The sequence below is a fragment of the Microtus oregoni genome, unplaced genomic scaffold, assembly GCF_018167655.1.
Source record: "Microtus oregoni isolate MIOR12 unplaced genomic scaffold, Mior012 000014F_ref0000157, whole genome shotgun sequence".
NCBI classification, from domain to species: Eukaryota; Metazoa; Chordata; class Mammalia; order Rodentia; family Cricetidae; genus Microtus; species Microtus oregoni.
Genome location: NW_024543073.1, coordinates 11,068,869 through 11,095,090, shown reverse-complemented (window position 1 = coordinate 11,095,090; position 26,222 = coordinate 11,068,869). Strand labels below are relative to the sequence as shown.

General features: G+C 39.6%; 1 protein-coding gene across 3 annotated transcripts in view; it reads right to left on the bottom strand.

Moving 5' to 3' along the window:
• Positions 1-26,222, bottom strand: part of Cwc27 (CWC27 spliceosome associated cyclophilin) — a 173,016-nt gene that overhangs the window by 129,975 nt on the left and 16,819 nt on the right. For 2 of the 3 annotated variants that reach the window (XM_041663434.1, XM_041663433.1), the window contains 4 exons: positions 25,520-25,589; positions 13,776-13,855; positions 12,911-12,944; positions 9,780-9,943 (listed from right to left, as the gene is read on the bottom strand). In XM_041663434.1, the coding sequence (XP_041519368.1) occupies positions 9,780-9,943; positions 12,911-12,944; positions 13,776-13,855; positions 25,520-25,589 (348 nt within the window). The remainder of the gene's footprint in view (positions 1-9,779; positions 9,944-12,910; positions 12,945-13,775; positions 13,856-25,519; positions 25,590-26,222) is intronic. The other variant, XM_041663435.1, reaches the window with a different exon arrangement.

Here is a 26,222-nt window from a genome sequence, read left to right as displayed (position 1 = left end):
GCAGGTATTCATCAATAAGCAGCTACCGTCTCCTTGTGCCCATTCCCACCTTAGAGGGCCTGCCATACTCACAGTCCTAAAAGAAGCAGTCTTACTGTATCGCTCACAGCCGCTGAGTTTCTGCCTCATGGAACAAAACCCGCAAATCATATGATCAATGTAACCTGAGGTTATTTTAGCTCATGTCAAAAAAGTTCAGAGTGGGAAATTTAAGCTGGAACTCTGGTTCATACAATATTAAGGATTCAGGTCCCTTGTGCAGCCAACAAGTCAGGGTACAGATTAGCAGGAAGAAGAAGGGATCAAGGAGACAGCCTCTTCTTTCTTTCTTAAACCAAAACAAAAAGGAAAAGACAAAAACTGCTTGAGGTGCATGGAAAGGCCATGTGGAAATAGAGTGAACCCAATAAAAATGTAATCAGAGAGAACAGTAGAACATGTGTGATGTGAAACAATCGTGGGGAGGACACTGGGGCCTAAAGGCTTAAGTGAAGGTATAGGAGTGAGAGGAAGGGTAGTGGTGGCAAAAACTAAGGATGTATTAATAATTCTGACACCGAGTCTACTGCTGTGTGAGCTAATGACAAAAATCTAAAATAAAGATAAAAAAGATCTTGAATGGAGGTAACCTGCATGGGTGTTCCCAGAAGACAAGAGTTAGTAAATGAAATCTCAGTGCCAGGCAAGGATTAGCTCCCTCAAAAAGGCCTCAAAAATAGGTCTCTAAAACAACATGGGCTACTGTCATTGTTTTTGATTGCCTACCAGAACTGTATACTAAGACCCTACTGCTGAAGGTGCCATATATTTTGGTTACAGAATATAAAACAATAAATCTTGAATTGACTAAGAAACTACCTTCTTTCTGGCTAGCTCTTATAATGCCAGAAAGTGCTATGCAGGCTTTCAGGGAAAAAGACATCAGTGGTCTGGACTTTACATGCTACAGCAGTGATCTGCCAGACAAATATGTGCCTACTGGTGCAATACTGGCATGACTGTTTTAGGGGTAACTAATAACTTTCTGATAGAATTTGAAGCCTGTTACACAGGAGAAAATGCATAATTGATATAACTGGTACTATAAACATTGTCACAAGTCTATGGCTGATGGGGATAAAAAGGAATCTACTGTTGTTATTCTGCTAAATATTTATATTACTAAACTGACTTTTAAATATTTACGTTTATGCCTGTAGATAAATGTTGCTCTCAGACTTGGTCCAGAGAAAGTTCTTAATGCAGTTAGCAGAGGTTAATGTAGATATTCATAACTAATGATAAACACTGAATACTTAGCCCCAAATGGGGGCATCTATGTCAACCCGCCCCTCAAGGATCAGGGAACACTGTACAAGAGGATACAGAAAGAATGCAAGAATCAGATTCTGCTGGAGAAGACAAGAGCCCTTCTGCCGGAGGCCCCACCCCAATAGTTGCTGGATTCCTTCCTTCTACCTGTCACCCAGCGCAGGTCCTTGTGACCTGCTGCACTGATCACAAGGCCACTGGTCCCTGTCGTGTGCTGCACACATGCCACCAGGCCCTTCCTGATGAACATCTTGAAGGAAGGCACCCAAATGTTTCTCAGTTCAAGTGTTGGGGGCTGGTTTTAGATTCGTGTTGACTATTCATACTTACTTACTGTATAAATATAATTTATCATTTGTATCATTAAAAAAGAATGCAAGAGTTATAGAATGGGGAAGAGTGCTACGATGTGCTGTCTTCTAGACGTGGCAATGCTATCTATCACACTCATAAATTAACCCAGCCATATTTACCTGTATAAGATCAAGCCAGACAAAATTCCAGAGTGGATATGGCAGGGGCTCACAAGCCCCATCTCTAACTGAGGAGCTATTTTCAGTTGGTGGCTTCTGGGGAGAAAGGTAACTTTTCCCTGGGGATGTGGCCACTGACAGGTTGCAAATGCTCCAGTAGATAGACCCACCCCCGTGTGTATATAGGTAGCATTAACAGACTCAGTGGGATATCAAAAAATAGAGAGAACATAAAGTTGGGAGCTGTTGTGCATTGACAAGCATTGGGGAATGGGAGTGGAAGGTTGAATCCAGGGGGAGTCTGAGTAGGGTTATAGGAGATGTATATGATCAAAATACATTGTATACATACATGCATGCATACATACATGCATATATATATATATATGATTTCTCAAAGAATAAAAATAATTTTTAAAAAGAAATTATTTTTATTTTATGTGTATGTTTGCTTTCATGTATTTATGTGCACCATGTGAATGCCTGGCACCTACAGAAGCCAGAAGAGGGCAGTGAATCCCCCAGAACTGGAATTACAGATGGATGTGAGCTGCCATGTGGATGGTAGGAACCAACCCCAGGTCCTCTGCAAGAACAACACAATGCTCTTAACCATTGAGCCTAATAAATCACTACTACTATTACTACTACTACTACACTACCACCATTACCATCACCATCACCCCCTACTACTACCACTAATAACAACAACAACAATAATAGTAAATATTAGGTTACTCCATGCTTAATAAAATTCATTGTTTTAAAAAACTGTTTCCACAGTCTGATATACTTTTCCCTTACCTCATTAATTAGAATATGGTTATATGGCCATTCAAGCTATACAGGAGAACGGTGATTATCTTTAATCTGGGCAGTTATGAGTTCTGCTAAATACTCGAATTCTATATTAAGTAAAAGGGAAGACAGATAATGGCTAGCTGACCTTGATGCTACTACAAAACTCATGGCTTCCCAGTTCCCTTTCTATATTTCTATATTTATATCAAAGCTATAAAGGAGTGAACGGTCCTAGTCCTAGCCAATAAGATTCTGTCATCTGGATGATTATATTTGGGACAAAAATCACGATAATTTTCCTCTGAAGAGATGGTGTACACTAGGAGACCAATCACTGCCTTACAGAGAAACAGGCTTATAGAAAAGAATAAAACAGAGAAAAGCAGAGTCTAAGTCTGCAGAGGAAGAAAACATGGAACTCTCTGACACCTGCTTCCCAGGAAGAGCTGCAGCAATACTTTTATCTGGAGTCTGGGCAACAGTCCTATTCCTTCATCCAGAAACTCCTGTGTCTGAGCTAATATGAATGCATTTCTATTCCTTACAAGGAAAAGATCCTTAAGGTACCTCATGAGGAAGCTATAATTTAATGTTCTGTGCATGGGAAGGGTTTCTCCAGCACTTCTCAAAGTTATGGAAGACATCCAGTGTCATCTTCCCTACCTCCTACATAAAGAACCAGTTTGAAAAAAATCTTGAAATAACTATAAGTTGATATCCCCTTTGAAATTCTGGTAACGATGACTATATAATCTCTGTTGCTTCTCTTTGCTTTGGATCAAGACAAAGATGGCAGAAAGATGTTGATCAAGCTTACTGTACAATCACAGGTATCCCTCGAATTCCTAACCAAAGCAGAGACTATAGTAGATTCCATTGCTGTTCTAGCCATTTCCTGTTCCTGCCTGTGGAGGAGGGTCTAAACTTGGCTCAATGGACATGAGGCTTTAGCCTCTGAGATGATGAAGTGATATGTCACCTCAAAGCAGAAATCTTAAGAGCTAGCATGAACCCATCATCACTCTCCCCTCTGCCACGTTGTTATCTCAGGGAAAACCAGCTGCATGCCAGGCCCTAGATGAAGACAATAAGGAGCTAACCTGGAGCTCTTCATCACATTAAGATAAGACCTGTTTCAAGCTACTGAAATTTTTGTCTATTTATTTATATATTTATACATAGTACACTTATTTATCTAAGGGGATTGCCTAAAATTATTATTCATCTGTCTCTGTCTACCCACCCCCCTCATGAGTATATGCATGTGTATATGTGTGTGAGCATGTGTGTGATGTATTGAGCATGCTAGGATGTGTGAATAGAGAGATTAATATTCCCATGTATTCCTCGATCATTTCTCCACTGTATTTCTAGAAATAGGTTTTTCACTGAACCTGGTCCTCTCTGCTAGAGAAATCCCATGCCAAGCTCTCTTTAGCTGGGCACATCTGACTGGGTCCTACTCTCTGGGCTCTGAAGAGGTACAGATCATTACAGTTCAAGAACTGGTTTTGCTACCATGCAGCAATGGGCAAAAGCCAAGGCACTTCACATTTTAGAAGTCTAGTGTTTTAGGTTTCTTTGTTTCACTTGTCAAAACAAGGATAATAACACAAATTATACCTTGTAGCTTTGCTGTGGGGGGAAAAACACTTGGCAAAATGCCTAGCCATACTGGAAAAGTACAGTAAGTAATTGTCAAAAGTGGGAACAACTCCTCACCTTGAGAAACCTATAAATACACTCAACAAACCAGGAACATCAAGTGCTATCTGAAGGGCAGCAAAGATCTCAAGAGTGGTGGGGGTGCAGAGAAGAGAGGCCTAGACAGAATCACTAGCTATAATTTCCCTCAGACCCTTGTACAATGTTATGTGCTTTGTGCAAAACAAAGAAATTGGAAGCACTGGTGGCCTTCTCTTCTTTCTTACACAAACTGTGCTTGCCTGTTTAGTGAACAGGTGAATTCACAGTGAGCAGATGGGGATGATAAGAGAACAACCAGGGTTGCAAACTTCTTCAGTGGAAATCTATTTTCCAGGGTAGAGTGGTGCAGGAGAATTGTCTGTATTCTGTCAATCATATTTTGAATAAATGCTGATTGGCCAGGCAGGAAGAGTAGGCAGGTCAACCAGACAGGAAGTAGAGGCAGGGCGATGAGAACAGGAGAATTCTAGGAAGGAGGAAGTCCATTCCTCCCATTCCTGCCCAGATCACCAAGAAGCAAGATGTAATCTGCCAGGCTGAGAAAGGTACCAAGCCATATGGCTAACACAGATAAGAACAATGGGCTAATATAAGCTACAAGAGCTAATAAGAAGACTGAGCTAATGGGCCAATCAGTTTATAATTAATGCAGACTCTGTGATTTTCTTTGGGGCTTGCCGGTTGTGGGGTACTGGGCAGGACAGATACCCCAACAAGCAGGCCCTTCGTGTTACAGTAGAGAATGACTTAAAGAATATTTTCTGTAAAATTTCTACAATGCACTTCAGACGGATAACTCTAGTCCCCATAAACAACAGATGTTGTGAGATCGATAGACTGCAACTCTAAAGATAGGCAACTGCCTCCTGCCTGTGCACTTCACAGCTTCCTGTCTGCCGTACGGAATCCAATTGTAAAAACAGTAGAGCTGTCATATTTCTGGAACATTTGCTTAAGTTCAAGTGTATGGGGGATGAGTTTAGTTTGAAGGTGACCCCTTGCATATGGATTTAACTAGTTCTCGGTGAACTAACTTAGCATTTTTAAAGTGATATATCATCTTGAACAGTTCAAGAAATAGTTTTGTTGAGAATATCCAAAATTCCTGCAATAAAGCTCCAAACAGAATGATAAAGGAAACTTGCCAGAAATACTAAAGTATGAAATGGTTTATATTACAACCAATATTATTCCAAAATTTTAACCATAACAGGTAAAGACAGTAAAATAAACCATCCAGTTAGCTTGGGGAGAGTAGCAATATTAATCTAAAGAACTGCGCTTGATGCATGAGTGTTAGTATTTAAACAGTGGCTCCAAAAGATGCTTTATCTTACTAGAATTAGGGTGACACATAAGAAACCTGCGATATTTGACATGCTATGTAGCGCAGGCAGATCTCAAACTTATGAGCCTCCCACCTTAACATCCCAAATGCGGGACCTCTGCACCTCTCTTGCTTTTCGTAAGTTGGCATTTGATGCTTTTCTGAAATATATACAACTTACTCAGTGTCAAGGAGAGACCTTGCCATGTCGACTTTCTGTAATTCTCAATTTTTCATGATTTGTGTCTGTTAAGAACAAAATATCTGAAATTGGGTAATGGTTCTTAAGTCTGGGAAGCTCGAAGTTAATTTAGAGATGGCTTGAGAGGGCCTTCTCTGTGTGTGCACATTCATGAATGTGTGTGAGTGTGTGTGTGTGTGTGTGTGTGTGTGTGTGTGTGTGTGTGCTCATGCATGCATGTGTGAGACGGATCATGGGGTAAGCAAAATCTTTTCTCAGTAATCCATTGCCCAGATAACTAATTAGTATTATTGCCCTCCTGTCCTGGTAGTCATTCCTTCAGTCCTTCATCCCTCAGTACGGCTGCACCTGAACTTTGGGAGATGCATCCAGACAACACCAATTAGATAATGAACATTAGCAGACAAACCCATTTCTCTTGTATTTTCATGTTTCCCAAACCTAGCACATAGTAGTTCTTACACAGTGTCTAGCATAAGAGTAACAAATATTTGAGATTAAAGTTAAGAATAGAGTGGATAGTTAGGAGATATACATTAAAAAAAAAATCAGCATCAAGTTCTGGTAAAAGCAGGAAAATATTCAAACCAGGACTGAGTTTGGCCTTAGTATCTGCTGCCCAGCCACAACATTTCCTGAAAATATATTTAGACCACTGTTACTCCAGATCAAAGACATAATTGCAAGTATTATATGTGGGCCAATTATCCAGAATTTAATTTATGCATTTCTATTTCTTTATGTCTCACTTCTTGCTTCAGTCCACAAAAGATAAGAGAGAGTAAAAGGAAGCCGTGTCCTCTGATGGTTCAGGTCCACTCATTGCCTATCATGGTCCTGAGTCTACAGTGGGGACACCCTGCAGACGCTTCTAAGGCTGGAAGTTGCCTGGCTAGAAGGCCCACGGGTTTTGATCTTTTCTTCAGTTTTTTAAGACAGGGTTTATCTGTGTAACAGCTTTGGTTGTATTGGAACTATCTCTGTAGACCAGGCTGGCCTCAAACTCATAGAGATCCTCCTGCCTCTGCCTCCCAAGTGCTGAAATTAAAGGTGTCCACCAACGGCCTGGCTTGATCTTTTAAGTTTTCCTATCCTTTAAAAATTGTACTATCGTTTTAAAGTGTATTAACTTTTTTGAAATTTAATTATCAAGCTACCTTTTAATTTAAAAAGAAAGCAAAATTTATGTGCCATGGAAAAACTTATAATCCAAAGCAGAACATGTGTGATAAGACTCATGCAAAACTGAGACTTATACTTTCTTTTTTCAGGAGGTCTAGAAATCCTCGAGGGGAAAATAATTCAAAATTCCAAGAGTCATCCTAGTCACATATTGCAAGTTCAACAGAGGACGATGACGAAACAAGGACTAAATTTAGTGACATTAAATTTAAGTGTTACCCAGGCCTCAGGAGTTAGAATATATTCCTTATGACTTTATAATAACACATCTCATAATTTAAAGCCTGACTAATTCATAAGGTCTTCATCCTTGACTTTAATATTTCTGTCTAGCTACTTGGCATTATGATTGCGCTTTTACACATTAAAAATTAAGAAATCACACAAAAAAGACAGTGGTTGCGTAACGACTGCAAGCACCACAGCACATGATATTTGCTCCATCTGACTTCAATGTTTAGCGATTTATTTTGAATCAGAACACAAAGGCTAGAAATAAATAAGCAGGGCAGAATACTCAATTTGTTTTTTACATGACTAACTTGTAGCCACTGAGTGCCACCTACAGGACAAAAGCGATCCCTTACAGTTACAGTTACGCTTTCAGCTAGGACTGCCATGTCCAGATGATAAAGGGCACTACCTTAACTGCCAGCCAGCTGTGGGCTGACATGTGCATCTCAAACTTTTATCCAGCCCTGGATGCACATGGGAGCAAACGGGAGTTTAAGGTGTTTAGGCCCCTATAACAAGGATTCTAGTTAGCTTGTTCAGCAGTAGGGCTCTTCTAGGGTGGCTACAGGAGGTGACTGCAAATGTCTGAGCCAATAGAGGAGTGCTTAAGGTAATGTCAGCTTCCTATCTTCTAGGGACACAGACCAATTCAAATTCACAATGCTTATGTTTACACAAAACTTCAAAAGTAAACGTACTTATTTAAAATGACCTCCACAGATGTGGAACTCAGAGGATGACCTGCGGCATCAGGTTTCTCCTCTTACCATCCTTACCTAAAATTTTAAAACTACTTTTAGAGAATTAGTTTTCTGAAATTCACTTTCCTGGGTAGACTTGCAAGTACTTTAATAAGGGTTTTTCCTAATACAGTGACTGTACAAAGTACTCTAATTTAGTATTTTATGGTTTAAAATATGCAAATTATATTCATTTATAAAAACAGAAAAACTGTTAGGATAACTAGATATTTTCTAGGCTATAACTATGTAAGAAATCATCAGAAGAAGCTCCACAGTGCCTCTGACTCAAATATCACCTCACTCTTCTAGAAAGCACCCGTCTGTGGTGGCTCTCCACCTTCCTAATGCTGCGACCCTTGAATATATGTTGACACCAACCATAAAATTATCTTCGTTGTTACTTCATAACTGTAATTTTGCTACTGTTATGAATTATAATGTAAATAATCTGTGTCTTCCAATGGTCACAAGCAAACCCTCTGACATGGTCGCTTGACGCCAAGGGGTTGCGACCCACAGGTTGAGAAGCACTGCTTTAGTGTAACTAGTTCAGTCAGTTGCCAGCTTTCAGGCTCAGACACTGACCAAAGCCTCTCATATCTTTCCATCACTTCTCTCCTTACCAAATGCTGGTGGCCCTCCAACCTGATGTTCTGTTAAGAAAAAGAGCCATCCCAGGTCTTCTCCACCACATACAAAAAATCAAATTTGTTAGTAGTTCGATCTTGAACTTCAGCTTCTAAAACCATGACTAATAGGAAGTTTTTTTTTAAAGTCAGAACTTTCATCAGTTTTTTTCTTCTTATTTTTGTTCTGTTTTGTTTTGCTTCGTTTTTTCAAGATGAGGTCTCTCTGTGTAGCCCTGGCTTTCCTGTAACTCACTATGTAGTCCACTCTGGCCTCTAACTTAGATCTGCCTGCCTCTGCCTCTGCCTCCTAAGTGCTGTGATTAAAGGTGTGAGCCACCACTCTGAGCTCTCAGTTCCACTTCTGATCACAAAAGAAATGTGATCAGTAGACATTTCTGGGAATCACTTTTATTTTTGGTTAAACAAAGCAAATACTGAGGGACCTCGGCAAAGGAAATGCTTTGATCTTAGAGCTTCCCACAGAAGGCTGGGAAATACACACATGCACATGTGCATGTGCGCGCGCGCACACACATACACACACACACACACACACACGATTTCTATGTTCTTTTATTGTATTGCACAGATCAACTGAATAAAAGACATCCCGTGACGCTATAGAGCAGTGATAGTTAAGATGTATATATCCTAGAGTTATAATAAAGAATCACCTAGGAAGGGAGGGGTTTTACTTGAGTTGAATTTCAGAAAAGTAAAATCTAACAAACTTTTAACACCAGACAGACTTCCAGCATTCACTGGAATTTACTTTATAATGCCAATGATTAGAGAGCCCAGTAAGTTTTAGCCAATCAGACTTGAAAAGATGTCTAAGAATGGTTTCAGGGCCCTTTACTCCCCAATTTGGACCAATTTTACTCCCCTGAAGCTTTTGAGGATGTCTTTCTTATACAAATCACTCAAAGTTCACATTTCTGAACAAATACAATCTCATACATACAGCCAATATACTGTTTACTGTACATTAAATTCCTTTGATTCTGGCTTTTTTTTTTTTAAAGGCCCCAAAGCAGCTGATTTCCCACAGCCTAACAGTTAGCATTATGCCATTGCGAATTTAAAAATTCAGGAGAGGAGCACTCAGCTCCAGGTGAAGAGAAGCAGACAGACGGAATTGCAGATGCCAAAGGACAATGGCTGACTTACCTGCGGCTGGCCGGCTTCTTTTCTACTGCACCCTCTCCAGCTGATTTCACATTTTCACTTGTGTCTTTTTTTAACCTTTTTGCAATCCTTTCTCTCATCAGGGTCTTTTCACCATCAATGTATTCATCATGCTCTGCACTCTCATCCTCGCCATCCTGGAAAAACTAAAAGGAGTATCTTCTAGGCATTCTGCTCCCTTTCTCTTCCAGAGACTCATCTTAGATGCTTACTGGGTTCTAGGCCATGTTTAGTTTTAAACCAGTAAGGGCTTGAAGACTCTTCTTCCGCTAGGATCGCCCTAGTATCCTGCTCCAGGCTAGTAACATATGACGGGATCCCAGAGGGATGAGCAGCTCACTTTACACCAGTTGTCTGTGTAGCACTCCCTCTGCACCCCCCAGTCTCATCCTCATCCCCGCAGGAAATGTGGCTCTGGGGGCTTGGCTAGCATAACATCAACCAGGAATTCATTCAACTAGAAGTGAACTGCAGTCACTGAGACTTAAGCACCTTCGGCAAAACCCACCAGTGTGCCCTGCACCACAGCAAAACCAAACCAAGCCAAACCCCCTTAGGCTTCTAACCTAAGCTCCAGCAGTCTTCTGAAAGCATGGCTCACCGGAGGCTGGCTACCTTCTCCCTGATAGAGTCTCCTTAGTGTCGTTCTCTTTAGATTGAAACACTCTTATTCTAGATATCCCAATGTTGGCTTTTTTCTTCTCCTACCCCCTTAGTGATGTATCTTGACTTTACTATTAACAGAGGAAAAAAAAATATAAAATAATAAAAAACCCTTCCCATCTCATATTCCTCTTTCCTCCTTATTTCTATAGCACTTATTGTTTACGTTTTTTCTCAGACAATTAAGGAGAAAACTCCAGGAAAGCGAAAAGTCTGGTCTATTTGCCTACTATTTTATATTCATCTTTTAGAATAGCTCCCAGCATTACTAAAGAGGAGAGAAAAGGGAGACAAAGAAGAACCTACAACAAAGGGGTTATTTATCTCCTATGATTTCTAGGCTTGCCAAGACACAGCAAGACAGGCTTCTTGACTTGAGGGTTATGAACCCCTACAGCAATGTTTTTCACAGTCTGGTTCTCTGACTCCCCAAATTATTTCTTAAAAAAATAAAATCTACCCAGGCACAATGGCACACATCTTTAATCCTTGCACTTGGGAAGCAGCATCAGAGGCAGCCCCTTCTCTAAGAGTTGGAAGCCAGCTTGACCTACAGAGCAAGTTCCAGGCCAGCCAGGACTATATGGTTAGAGCCTGTCTCAACAAAACAAAAACAAACAAAAAACCCACATATGTATTTACATATATTGATTTTCATATTGCAAAGTATCAGTACAGAATCAATCAAATTATTACCTGATTACATATAATCCCAAGTCTTGTTGCGGACTTAACTGAACCAAAAATCTCTGTGGACAAAAGTTGCATGTGTTTGGCGAGATGTTTAAGTTATACCTGACATGTTTGGGCCTCAGCAGATATAAAATAGATCTTTGCAAAGTCATAAGATCTTATTTGTGACAATAAGACACTTTCTGGGGAAAGGACGCACACATTAAAAGGCTCTGGGATCTAAAGTAGGTTTGAGAACAAGCATTCTCCTGAAGTGACCTCACCCTACCCATAAACTGAAGAATAAAGCCCTATTTTCTAGCCCTTATTATTATAACTAGATGTCTTCAAGGTAACTAAACTCAAAACATACAAATTGTTAATTAATTTTTATCTACCGCCCAGCCTCAAGTACCTTGCTAACAAGGCCACCAAGCCAGAAACTTATGGTTCTCTTTGACTCTGTCCTCATCTCCCTCCTCAAAGCATTCCTCCTTCAGCAGCTTTCCTGCACTCCCTTTACCCTGGCCTCCTTCCTCTCATATGTCCTCTGCAATGCTGTCAATGACAATTTCTACAATGCAAAGTTGGCTGCGGCACCCTTCTTCTTAACCAGTACCATCCAACTGTTATTCATCACCTCTAAGATGAACCCCAAACTCCTTGGCACTGTGATACCACTGTGTGCAGCATGCCAGTCCTCCATCCCTCTTTCCTCATCACGACACTGGTCATACTGGCCTGTTGTTGGCTCCAGGAATATAACATACTCTTTTACTCAGGAGACTGGCATGGGTCAGTCCTTTATATTCAGCCCTCTCACTTCTCCACACAGCAAGTTTCTCCAAACTTTAAAGCTTAACTTGCACTTCCTGAACAAGGTGTGATCTCTGCTTAGCTGAGCATCCATGCTCTACCTTCCCAGCTCGATCCAAGTTTCTCTTCTCCCAGGATGTTTTCCTACCAAAGCAGATATTCATTCTCTCTGTTACAGCTAATCAGGGAATCCCCTTTTTGATTGTGGTAAAAGGTAAATCTCTGTACATGCTAAATTACATATTTTCTTTTGAATTATGCAAAGTATGCAACAATAGGTTTTATCCTAACATAGTATTTATATAACTTGAAAACCTTTACCATTCACATAGTACAAGAAAACCTTCCTTCTGTTTATTTTAATTTTTACTATATTTGTGTGTGTTTGTGTGTGTGTGTGTGTGTGTGTGTGTGTAGATGTACACTTGCCACAGCTTGAATGTGTAGATCCTTTCTCTCTCTCTACCCTGTGAGTAAGGAAACTGAGCTCCTGTCCTCAGGCTTGACAACAAGTACCTTTACCTACTGAGTCTCCTCACTGGCCTCTCCTTCCATATTTATCATTGTTAGCTAGTACTAAAGGTACCACCTTAAAAGAGCATCATCTCCAATACGGGTATAAATAGGAATATACTATTATAAATAACTCCGCCATGGACTTCCCATAGCATAAAGGATGCCCAGTCATCACTTTTAAACTTTTAACATAAATAAAATCAAAACATCTAAAATTAGAGTATTCACATAATGGTATGAAACAGAGAAAAGGCAAGACAGAAATTCATATGTAAGATTGCAATTCTATGGGGAAATATGCAAATCTATTTGGAAGTAAATATTCTAATAGCAAAAGAAATTATTTCATTTTAAAAATTTCAGGTATTTATATATGTTTTTAAAGAAAACATAATTTGTTTGTAGAACTCTGACCAAGCTCTATTTGTACTAAAATGAGTACTCACATCTTCTAAATCTCCCGCTGCGTCATCTTTTTCACTACAAAAATAAGTAAAGACAAACACATTTTAGCTTCATAGTGAAACTAATAACAGCAAGAGTAGACTGGAATTCATAACTAGTTTGCTAGAATTAATGTCTTGTTCTGTTTTTCCACATAGCACTCTCAGAACAGCACTGTACAACAGATGGGAACAAGCTCAAAGAAGTCACCATTTATAAACAGAGGAGCAGACATGCTCCATTAGCAGATAAGCAAATTCCCTGGATTTTTTTTTTTAATACAAACAACCACCATCGTGCTGTTTCATTTGCAGAAAATAATTTTTCTATAGCTTAAAAGGTTCTGGCTAAAGAGACCATATCCTACAAATTAAAAGGATACTAAACAGTATTTTGAAATAGGATTTTTGAAGATGAGTTAATCTCAATACAACATTTTTTTTTTATCTCTAAGACACTGGCCAATATATCACATGTAATTAATACATTTAACACTAATTAATATCCCACCTCTCAAACAGAAACAACAAAGACAATTAAGACAGATATCTACCAACTATGAAAGTTGTAAGAATTTACACACAGTAAATTGGTCCAGAATGAAGTCACTTCTGCCCGTCACCTTGCACTCTAATGCTTACTCATGATACCCAAAGACAGATAGCAACGCAACATGAAATTATTACAACAGTTTCTAGTATTTAGTCTAGCCTAAGATTAATCATTTATCAAAATGTATTATTGTTTTGACTAGGCTTAAGAAATTTATTTTATGAACTCTAGCATAGAAACAATAAAGAAAACAAAGAACACAAGAGAATGAGATACAGTCTAAAAACAAAAGTCCAGTTTCGGCACTGCACCAACCTTTCCACAGCTGGGACAGAGCTGAGGTGCGGATCATCCTTAAGCAAGTCATGGCTGCTTTTGCTTCTCCCCTTCATGCTCTGGGAAAGAATACACAATATAATTGAGAGCAGGAAACTAAAAGTTTTCAAAATGAATAGTGATTAGTTTACATGAAATTTAGTAAGGACATAGTATGATTAGCAAGAGACATGTTTCTGAAAGGCTCATTATAACCAAAGCTTTAGAAATAAGAATGCTTTTGCTGACTGAGAATGGGATTTTTATTTGTTTAAATTATTAATTTTTATTTATTTATTTATTTTTAAGATGCAGTCCTACCATCTAGTCCTAGCCCAAGATGGCCTTGAGTTCTCTAACCAGCCCAGATTGATCTAGAACTCATAATCTTTCCTCCTTGGCATCTCTTGTGCTGGGATTACAGGCATGCTCAAAAAATACTTTTTTAGAATCATCTTTCCCAACAAAAAGTGACACTGTTAAAATGCACTGTGGCTTGCCAGCTCTGAGTGCTTATGATTTACATCCAACTGAGTAATTCCTACAATCCATACACAGAAACTTACAAGAATAAACTAAGATAAATGCACACTACTCTCCTTCCATATACAGTCTATGCTGAACAAGACAACTTTTAGGAAGCATCCACAAGCAATCAGATGAGGTTGCTAGTTAACAAATGGAGGGCAGATACTCAGGAGTCTCTCAAAAACCTATCAGAGACCAAATTTGGAAGTAAGTGCTTTATTTCCAAAAGTTCACTTCTCAATAATGACATTTTTATAGGCAAAAACAAATGAGAAATCATTACTACAAAATGTTACACAAGAAGTAGAACTATAGAAATTATTGCTATTGTTCTAATTTATTAAGAGTGCATTGGTGCCAGTCACAGTTCTACACACTGCACTTCTTCCCTTCCTCTCCTCTCTAATGGAAATACACGATGTAGCACATAGCCACATTAGCAGACAGTTTGATGTTATTAAGCTAGTAATCAGGAGTCACAGCGCCAGTCAGTGGAAGAGGATCAGGATTTAAATGAACACACCAAGAGTCTAAATGGATCTATTTCTATGTCATTTAGGTCCCCATAGACACCAAGCACTGCAAGTCCTAGCCTATATATTTCCCTATTGCATATGGGAATATTCTAAATTGGCCTTCTGTTTCACTGATTAATTTGTGAACGGGCCCTAAATTTGATGTGTTACTCTAAGATGGGTATATATCTTTAAAAATATGCTTCCATGACAAATAATTATGATTTAAATATTTCTGTATTAACATGTGATTTTCTGGGCTTTGAAGATCAAATCAAGTAAAATAAACATATAGCTAAGGCTGTTTTTTTAATTATTATTTTGCAGTCTTGGCCTGTGCTTCATTGTTAAAAATATCTATATACACGTGCAGAGTCTCCAGCTCTCACAGCAGTTTCTACAAATCTTCCAAAGACACACAGCTCAGGGCACTGTCCTCTGTAAAGCTTCAAACACTGAATCAAGCTCTAAGCCCATCTTATATAGCAATGGTGCAACGGGACAGTGCAGAGGAGCGAGCAGATGGCAGTGCCTGTGGCTGCAGAACACAACATTCTTGTCTCTCTGATTAAAGGGATGGGCGGGGGAGGGGTTAGTGCCCAGACTACTACCGCTGTCTGAAGACTCATCAGGCCGACAGAATACCCTCTGCTCCTTAGGGTGAAGGTGTCAGTTCTGGGGATTTACCCAGGTCCTCATATGGACTTAGCCAAGTGTTCTCTGAAGCTACGTTCTGAGCACAGAAGCACATTTTAGTTAAGGACATAATATACCATCACCAGGGCTTTGAAAATCATCAGTAACCATAACTACAATCTAACTTTAAAGAGTTTAAAGTCTGCCGGGCGGTGGTGGCGCACGCCTTTAATCCCAGCACTTGGGAGGCAGAGGCAGGTGGATCTCTGTGAGTTCGAGGCCAGCCTGGTCTACAGAGCTAGTTCCAGGACAGGAACCAAAAGCTACGGAGAAACCCTGTCTTGAAAAATCCAAAACAAAACAAAACAAAAAGAGTTTAAAGTCTGGGTTTTTCTGAATTCTATCGCATCTTTAGCTGTTTTGGTTTTCCTGTATCATCTGTTTTAATTTGCCTTACTAGACTACTAGAAACACAGTTTTAGAAGAATCTAATCTTGCATCTTCATTGGTCAGCAGATGTATCGGTATGAGGCCAAGAAAACATTTTTATTTGGGATATATCTCACTTCCTGTAATTCAGTGGAAACCAAACTTCACATCAGCAACTCAAGCCCACTTCTGAAATAACTTTAATTCCACAGTGCCTTTTAAATTTCTTACTGAAAGGGCAATAGTTCAACTAACTACTCACTAATTCCTTTGTCTAACTATAAAGACTGAAAACGTTGCTCACAAACAGAAGGGAACACAGCACAAAGGACATGGGACAATACCATGGGTGCTGCCCAAAGTGACCCCCGCCTGGGCTCAGTCATAGCTTCTCAGGCTGAGCAGCAGGGTTGCTGAGGCCCTGGAGGTAAAGGCCACTGAGGCAACAGCCTGAGGCCCTATCTCAAAATAGTAATGACAGCAAAAGATGGCAATCTGATCAAATGAATTTCAAAATCTAATATCCCACAATCATATACCTTTTAGCTCAAAACTTAAAACTGTAAAAGCAATAAACTTTCTAGGATCTCAGAACACTCAGCTACAAAATTAAATAGCAGCCTCATCTATTTCCCAAAAGAAAACTAAATGCACACACAAAATTTGTAATGTTAATTTGCATTCTTGAAAATCACAGATTTTATTTGTATTTGTTCTTTATTTATTTTATATGTAGGAGTGTCTTGCTTGTTTGTATGTTTGTGCAGCCCCTTCAAGCCTGGTGACCTCAAGGTCAGAATGGATCACCTGCAACTAGAGTTACAGGCAATTCTGAATTGCCACGAGGGTGCTGGGACCCAAACCTGAGTCCTCTGAACAAGTGCTTTTAGCCACAGAGCCATCTTTCCAACGCCACAGAAAGATTTTAAATGTTCTTACTACGGCATGTATGTGCTCTATGAAATGGGTATGTGTTAATTAGCTCAACTCAGACATCCTACTCTATATACACATTTTAAAACGTTATGTTATATACTATATATAATTTTGTTTGCCAATTTAAAATAATTACTATTTAAAAAAGAAAGTTCTTCCTAAGTACAGTGTTGCATGCTATAATCCCAACCTTTAGGAGACTAAAACAGGAAGACTGCATATTTGAGGCTAGCCAGGTCTACTGAGCAAGACCCTGTGTCTGAAATGAATACAAAAGAAAGAGAGAAAAGGAAAAAGAAAGATTCTTGCTGAGCTCTTAAAGGAAAATTCATTTTAAAGAGCTTAAAGAAAAAAGAAAAAACTTGTTTCACAGTTTTTAAAGTAAGCCCTAAAAACAGGAAGAACTCATAAATTAAGTTGAATAATCATTAGCACTCTAGATATTAACTAACTTCTAAAACTGGGCTAGCATGGAGATAGAGGATCAAAAGCAGATTTTAAACACAAACCCATTCCCACTGCAGTGAACTACTGAAGCACACAGTAACTAAGAAGAATGGAAAAACTTAGAAGAGTCTCAGACTGGAACAGAAGTCTGACTCTCCCTTTAGTGCTAATTCTTCCTGAATGACCTATTTTAAGGTCATCATTTGGCTAAAGGGTTTAGATGTTGAAAACAAGGCTAAATATACTTAGCAAACTCCACAAAAGGAGCTTCGCAAGAAAGTCAGAACTGACTGCTAGCATACCTAAAAATGAACAGCGAGTGGGATGGGCCTGGAACTTCATACTGAAAAATCAAGAAGCAACAAAATAGGAAAAAACAGCATAGCAGCAAAGCAGACTACAGGAAGGAAGATTAAGGCAGAAAGAGCTAGAAGGCATGCTGACAGAGAGGAACAACACTGGTCTCTGGGCTCTGACTCTAACTGTGTGTGATCCATGCACATGGAGACCTCTCCAGGCCACGATGTCCAGTGTTACAGGCAACACTGGTCTAGATGCTGTATTTTGTGTAGATGTGATTAACTTAGACCAGCAGCCTTTGGGATTATCTTCCATAATGTGAGTGGCCCTCATTTAAGCAACTGAAGGCCTTAAGAGCAACTACGTATAAGAATTCGTAGAATGAAAAATGACATAAAAAAAACATGCCTGAGTATCCAGGCTCCAGTTTAAGAAAAACCAACTATTCTGTCTTGCCCTACATATTTCAGACTTACCGTACTAACATACAGAAATTTACAAATACTGGTATTACATTTCAATTTAAGAGTTTAAAAAAAGAAAGAAAAAAAAATATCAGGCACAGATTGACAAGATAGCACCCTCTGGGCAAAAGTACTGGATTAGCTAGACCCCATCCAATAGCGCTATCTCCCAGGTTAGATTTCTTCCCGTGTCATAGTGACACCATGAGAAAGTCAACAGAGAGCTTCTCTGAGCACGAGATATGGTTATTACTGCACCCTTCTATCATGCAATCCTATCCAAAAGGAAACAGGTGAGTCTGGTAAGTCACTTAGCCGGGTCTCAGTTTCCTCCGCTATAAAGAAAGGAAGTTGGACTAGATCCCTTGGAGCTATAAAATCCTATGATTTCAAAGAGGTTTTCATCAGGTAGTACATAGATACTGAAGCAAATAAAGAAAAGCTAATCCACGTGGGAGAGACACCTTGTCATGCATAAAGGAGTGAGGTGAAAGAGTGTGTGTAACCTCACACTGATAATCCACAAACCAGAGGGGACTCGGGTTTCTTCACTCACGTACAGTAATGCCTCAGTTGAGACCGTAACAATTACAAACTTACAATCTAGCTCTGGAATAGCACTTACCACTGAGGAGTCACTGAAAAAAGAAACCTGATAAGCAAGTGAATAATGGAGCAATTATTTTTAAGGCTTTTAGAAATATTTAATTTCATGCAAGCACTGAAACTTCAAATCGTTCTGTCACTAAAGGATTCACTTGGCCCTGGCTCTAGTTATTTCAACACTTTGGGACGAGACTAAATTTGAAAACCACGTCTATTCCTTTTTCTTATCAAGGTATCATTTTACCAAAAAAGGAAAATGTATTTGAAACAAGCTCATGGTCTGAACAGCACATGAACCAAATAAACACAAACAAAATTAGATTTGGCTTTTATCCAGATCTTAGAGCAATTTCTATCCTTTAAGTCGGAGAATTTCAAACTGCTTTTGTTGTTTTGTTTTCTCAGATGTAACTACCCACTTGTCTATTGCATGGTAGATGGAAACAGAAACAGATAAATGGGCCGGAAGAAGCTGCTAGTCACTAGGTGGGGGAGACTCGTGTACCTTGAGCTTGCTCAGGCTGCTTCTTAGGAAAGACACTGGCCAGTTCTGTCCAGCCCATGATAAGGTGCCTCAACAGCTCTCCATATGCTTGGACAAGAGAGTAGCAGCTTCTAAATAGCAACTGTGATCACATTACAAATCATTCAGCTTTTAAAAACCAAGAATAAATCATAACATAAGAGATACCATTCTATTTAAAGACACAACCTTCAATGGTGTCTTTCAGGAATGTTTAATGTATCAAAGTATCTTTATTCACAACCTAGCAAGTATATCTTACTTTTATGTTACACAAAGAAAATCTAAAAGTGAAAGATATCACTCAAGATCACATAGTGTCAGGGGAAAGTGAGTCTCAATGAATTTGTATGATCCCAATTACATTGAATCTAGTGAATCCAATGACAATGAATCTACTGTTGATTCAGAGATGCACAGAACCTGCCTTCAAGGAGCTCATGGCCCAGAACTATACTCGGCCATTAAGCAAAGAGTATAGAGTGCAGTACTGGAATACTGAACCGAGAGTACCATCACAGCCTTTCTTTATAATAAATCAAAAAGGCTGCTTTGCAAAGAAATGCAGTATAACATGAATAACAGACATTAGGTTAAACCCAGATCAGATCTACAAACACTGGAAAAACCATTTAGAAAAGATGGTATTTTGAGCGTTGAAAATAAATATATCCTAGCATCTAGATGTGGACCAGGATGCTTCAGGCAGGAAAGCTGCAGTGACCTACATAGAGTCCCCATTGTGGTGATCCTGATATTTCTCTGCTGTGAACTGCATGGGAATTCACTGGTGATAGTTTTACCAAGCCTCTTATTAAAAAGTTCTGACTCCATGGATCTGAGAAGAAAAAAAGATTAACTCAAGTGACTGAATCTGAAGTAATGTTTAAGAAGGGTTGGTGGGGAGTCAATGAAGCCATGGCTATGAAAACATTATACTTCTCGAAGGTGACTCTGGTAGCTATGAATAGAAGGAAAAGAGGAAGAAGATGGCAGACCCATGAGTAGATAGGGCAGCAGCCCAGGCCAGACATATGAAAGGCTTAAACAAGGGTAATAAGCAAATTATAACAAAAGAAAAGAAAAGGTTTGATTTGAAAAACTTCTTCAATGAAAGCTTAACACCATGCACGAGGGGCTGGAGAGATGACTCAATGGTTACGATCTTTGGCTGTTCTTACAAAGGACCCAGGTTCAATTCCCAATACCCACATGGCAGCTCAAAACTGTCTGTAACTCCAGTTGCAGGGGATCCAACATCCTTACATAGACATATATGCAGGTAAAACACAAATGTATGTAACATAAAAATAAATTATTAAAAAACAACAACCACAAAAACACACCAGCACTGAATGACAGTGCAGCTGGACGTAGGAAGTGAGGCTCAGGTGCTCTGGGGGGAAACTGATATGAGGAAACAGAAAAGTCGCAAATGAAGCGAGGTGCGGGGGATAGAGTTTCACCCTGGCCAAGGGCTGAGAAGCTAGACAGCTATCCGTAGACGTATCTAGTAGACACCTGGAGGGGAAAGTGAGCAAGCCAGGATATGCTGATATGAGGCAGGATTGTATCACAGCCCCCCTCCCTTCCGAACAAGGTCAGAGTGGAGAGCCACAGTGGCACAGCCCTGGGGGAGTAATTCTCGTGGAGAAGAATGGCAGCTTGTAACTTCCCTGGTGGAGTGAAAGCTTTTATTCTTTCTCAGCTGTTGAGAATGTGTCAGGTTTACGGAAGAGGAAGCCAGGGATTCAGTCTTACAGAAACACAAGCTGATTTTGGAGTGGAGGTTCACAGTATGCAGTGGAATTTAAGCATCTTATTTTTCTTCCGTGGAAACAGAAAGCAGCAGAAGAAGACAAGCTTTGAACATTTAATTTTAGCTAACAGAAAAATTTCAAACTAACTTCCTAGTCCATCTTAAAGTAATTATAAGCAAAACTTACTTTATTACCAGAAACACTATTTCAACAAAAATACAAGACAACTCCATCCTCCCATCTTCTTTCTCCAAGACTGCTGGACCTTAACAAGCAGGCCAAGAGCACTGAGCACAAGCTCTTTACCCATGCACCAGTGAAACTTCTCAGCTGCATCATGAACCGCTTAGGCTTAGCGAGATTTCTGCATCACTCACAATCATCCCAGAGGTCTAAGAAGCTATGAACCTGGATACCCAGTTCTCACCCCACTACCTCCTAATTAGAAATCCCCTAGTACTGACAGCTACACAATAGGAATAGTGGCTACACAGTATAATTGTTAAAGAATTACATAAAATAAACATTTCCTAAGTAGAGGAAATACACGAGTATATTATAGTGTCATTTTTACTTTGATAACAGACAAATAATCAAGAAAGGCATTACTAGTTCACCTTGGGGACTGCAGTGACAAAGAAAAGAGGCAGCGAGGAGGCAGTTGTGGAGCGAACTCTTTTTTTTCTGATAATTTTTTATTACTTTATAAATAATACCAATCAAAATTTCCACTTCCTCCCCTCCTCTCACTTCCCTCCCTGGAGCAAACTCTTTAAGCAGACAAGAAGAACAACAGAAGAAATGCAGCGAATATACCAGAAAAAAAAGAAAAGTGGGATTTGGGACACCATAAGAAAGGCACAGTTAGATAGGGAAACTTGACATCTTGTCTTGTGAAAGGATTATAAAGCTCAGGTTGGCCTCAAATTTGAAATCCTCCTGCCTCTGCCTTTCTTGTGCTAGGACTATAGATATGCTATACTATGCCCGCAGAACTTGACATCTTTAGATAACATCAAACAAGGAAAACCAGTAATTCCCAGATCTAGCCATTATGGTTTTGTCTGTTCACAAATAAACACCCAGAATCATGGCGTATAGCATCCTATACTTCTCATTCTGATGAGGTACAAATTTGAATCACCAACAATGTAACACTAACCACTGGCATCTACAGAAGATAACTCCAACACCAAGGTGGCAGAGTAATTCTTGATGTTTGTAACAGAAAAGCCTTCATTTAAAAATGAATTTACCTTTGGAATCTATTATATAAACATTTCTTGAAGTGAATCAAATTAAGGTAGAAAGGCAAAAGTAATATTCAGTCTCTCTGAGAATCTAGTGTGCTGGTTATAGGTAAGTAATACCCGATCTCATATTACTAAAATTGATATGATAAAAACAAGCAAAATATAGGGACAATTTATCTTTTCCATACGCCCATTTAAATAAGGTTTTAATGTAAGCATATAAGAGAGTGTTAATGTATTAGTTTCCTTTGATACTGAAGCACACCTTCCTGCAAGGAATTATTTTTCTTAAGCCAGAAGGTAAACAACTCAAAATAGCTTCAGGAAGTCCCTGAAACCAACCAGATTCACTAGGCCCCTACCACCCAAAGGAAAACAATAAAGACCACTGAGAATCACTCTCAGACGAGCCAAACTTCAATTAAGACTCTCAAACCAGGGGCTGGAGAGATGGCTCAGAGGTTAAGAGCATTGCCTGCTCTTCCAAACTTCCTCCTGAGTTCAATTCCCAACAACCACATGTAATGAGGTCTGGTGCCCTCTTCTGGCCAGCAGGCATACACACACACACAGAATATTGTATACATAATAAATAAATATTTTTTAAAAAAAGACCCTCAAACCAGAATATCTGGAACAAGCAAAAAAAATACCCAACCTCCCCTTCTCCCTTTTCTCTCCCCATCTCCCCTTACCCCCATCCCACCCCACCCCCAAGATCCCAATTTTCTCCCTGGCAATTTTGTCTACTTCCCATAGCCAAGAGGATAACTATATGTTTTTCCTTGGGTTCACCTTCTTACTTAGCTTCTTTAGGTTCACCAATTGTACACTCCGTGACCCTTATTTATGGCTAGAAACCAATTATGAGTGAGTACATCCCATGTTCATCTCTTTGGGTCTGGGTTACCTCACTCAGTATAGTGTTTTCTATTTCCATTCATTTGCATGCAAAATTCGAGAAGTCATTGTTTTTTACCACAGCATAGTACTCTAATGTGTAGATATTCCACACTTTCTTCATCCATTCTTCCACTGAAGGGCATCTAGGTTGTTTCCAGGTTCTGGCTATTACAAATAATCCTGCTACGAACATAGTTGAACAAATGCTCTTGTCATATGATAGGGCATCTCTTGGGTATATTCCCAGGGGTAGGTTGATCCCAAATTTCCTGAGAAACCGAAACACTGATTTCCAAAGTGGTTGCACATGATTGCATTCCCACCAGCAATGGATGAGGGTACCCCTTCCTCCACAGCCTCTCCAGCAAAGGCTATCATTGGAGTTTTTTATTTTAGCCATTCTGACAGGTGTAAGATGATATCTCAAAGTTGTTTTGATTTGCATTTCCCTGATCGCTAAGGGAACTTGGGGAAAAAGGATGATTGGGATAAAGGAAGGTTGGATAGGGGAACACGGAAGCACAATTCTTAGTTAAGGGAGCCACCTTAGGGTTGGCAAGAGACTTGAACCTAGAGTGGCTCCCAGGAGCCCAAGGCGATGTCCCCAGTTAGTTCCTTGGGCAGCTGAAGATAGGGAACCTGAAATGACCCTATCCTATAGCAATACTGATGAGTATCTTGCATTATCACCATAGAACCTTCATCTGGTGATGGATGGAGATAGAGACAGAGACCCACACTGGAGCACTGGACTGAGCTCCCAAGGTCCCAATGAGGAGCAGAAGGAGGGAGAACATGAGCAAAGAAGTCGGGACCACGAGGGGTGCACCCACCCACTGAGACAGTGGGGCTGATCTATTGGAAGCTCACCAAGGCCAGCTGGACTGTGACTGAAAAAGCATGGGATAAAACCGGACTCTCTGAACATGGCGAACAATGAGGGCTGATGAGAAGCCAAGGACAATGGCACGGGGTTTTGATCCTACTTAATGTGCTGGCTTTGTGGGAGCCTAGCCAATTTGGATGTTCACCTTCCTAGATATGGACGGAGGGGGAAGGACCTTGGACTTTCCACAGGGCAGGGAACCCTGACTGCTCTTTGGACTGGAGAGGGAGGGGGAGAGAAGTGGGGGGAGGGGGAGAAGGGTAGGAGGAGGGGCAGGGAAATGGGAGGCTGGGAGGAGGCTGAAACTTTTTTTTTCCTTTTCTCAATAAAAAAAAGAAAAAAGAAAAAAAAATACCCAAGTTGTTTGGAAGAGCTTTGGGTTAACTGAGCCACTTGGAAGGGACACTCTGTTGAGCTGCCTGCTGGCTGTGCATCATGCTCTGTTTCCAGCTTTGTGAGCTGTCATCCATGCTGAGATGGGTTTGGTCATGTAGCTGTCTGAGTTATTTCTGCTTCTGTTAAGTACCCCTTCACCCATAAGTAACCCCAATAAAACTCATTGGTTCACCAAGATGGACTTCCGTGGTATCTACACTTTGGTCTCTTGTGAGCTCCCTATCTGGGATGAGTAGATGTATGGCGTATCTCCCCAGGAAGTTCTGTTGCACAAGTGTCTGCTCAGTGCTCAGCATGACCCTTCCTGAGCCATGCTCATGAATGATGAAAGCACAGGATAAAGAAGACAAGCACAGCTATAGTGTACTTTTCCATGTGTCTTACATCATAACCAACACAGAAGAACTGGGTTATGAAGCTTAATAATTACTAAAGATGCTAGATCTAATTCTCAGGAAGCTCACTTGCTTCCAAGAAAGGAACGCAAAGCACAATATTTGGAACCAAAAGCCTCTGGAGGTGATTTTCTTTGGGTGTAAATACCACAACCTGCTCCAAAAACATGCAAAATACTGTAATGTTCCAGATGATTTGTGAAGAAACTAAAACTGAAGAAAGCCACATACAGAGGTTAATTCCTGCTGTAGCATCTTACTAGGTATGTGACTTTGAACAATTACAATTATAATCCACAAGTATTGTTGTGAACTTTGTTTTACTTACAAATAAATCTAAGTATTTATAGAAGGTTCACAACAACATCTATCTCAAAAGGCTGTGACAGAAATTAGTTGAGAATTAATGATGCAAACACAATATATGGAAGTAACATTAAAATATTAAGCAATTGAGTCACTGATTGTTATAATAATGATAATCATTGCCATATAGCAAAATAAAAGACAAATAGCAACTAAAATCTGAATCATAAAATTGAATCATTCAAAATACTTTAAACTGGTTTCAACTGACAAAAACAATCAAGAATAAATTAAATAAATATGAACAATATTTCTGTGAGAGCAAGCCAACTCAGAATCTGTATGGATGACTCTACACAGCAATACGATACACGCTTACTGTGTAAGTGAAGTCAACTGTGCTGCTCCAGGCAGAGCAGGAGACACAAAAAATGCAAAGCAAAGGGCAAGTGGGAGCCTACCTGACTGACTCGGTTCACTTCCTCCTCTTCCTCCTCAGCTTCTTCTCCAAAAGAAAGTAAACTAAAGTTTCTATCAAAACAGAAAGAAAAGAAAATTCAGGAGAAAAGTCAGATGAAATTCATAAATATCCCATTCTCAAGCAATAACACAGGTATCTAACAAAAACATTTTATTTGGACAGTTTCACTTGTCTTTAGCGGAAGTGTTCCAGCACCTACAATTGTAAGCAATTAGGTCACTAACATTTCAACAAGTACCCTCAACTAATTACCACAGATTCCCTCCGGGTATTACCGTGGTGCACTCAGTCATGTAGGTCAGAAATAAGCTTCTGATAATTATCAAAGCTAGAAGGAACCCGGAAAGCACTATAGGGGAGTAATTAATCTATTTTAATACCTGACAGATATAGCTTAATGTTTTGAAACTAAGAAACAAAAAAAGTTGATGGGTAGAAATTATCTCAGGTCTTTCAAATTAAACAACAAAATCTTGGGTAAAATGAACTGTAAGTTATTAAAGCACTCTCTTGAGTTTGATAGCAATGGAGGTTTTTACATCCACATGCCAGCAATGATGACACATCATTCCCTTGCTCTGAATGAAAGGGATGTTTTCATTCACTGTTCTGAATGAAGACAAGATAACAGAAAACACACAAAGAACTCAGACTTGTCATCAGTGAAATGGTAATACTGAAAC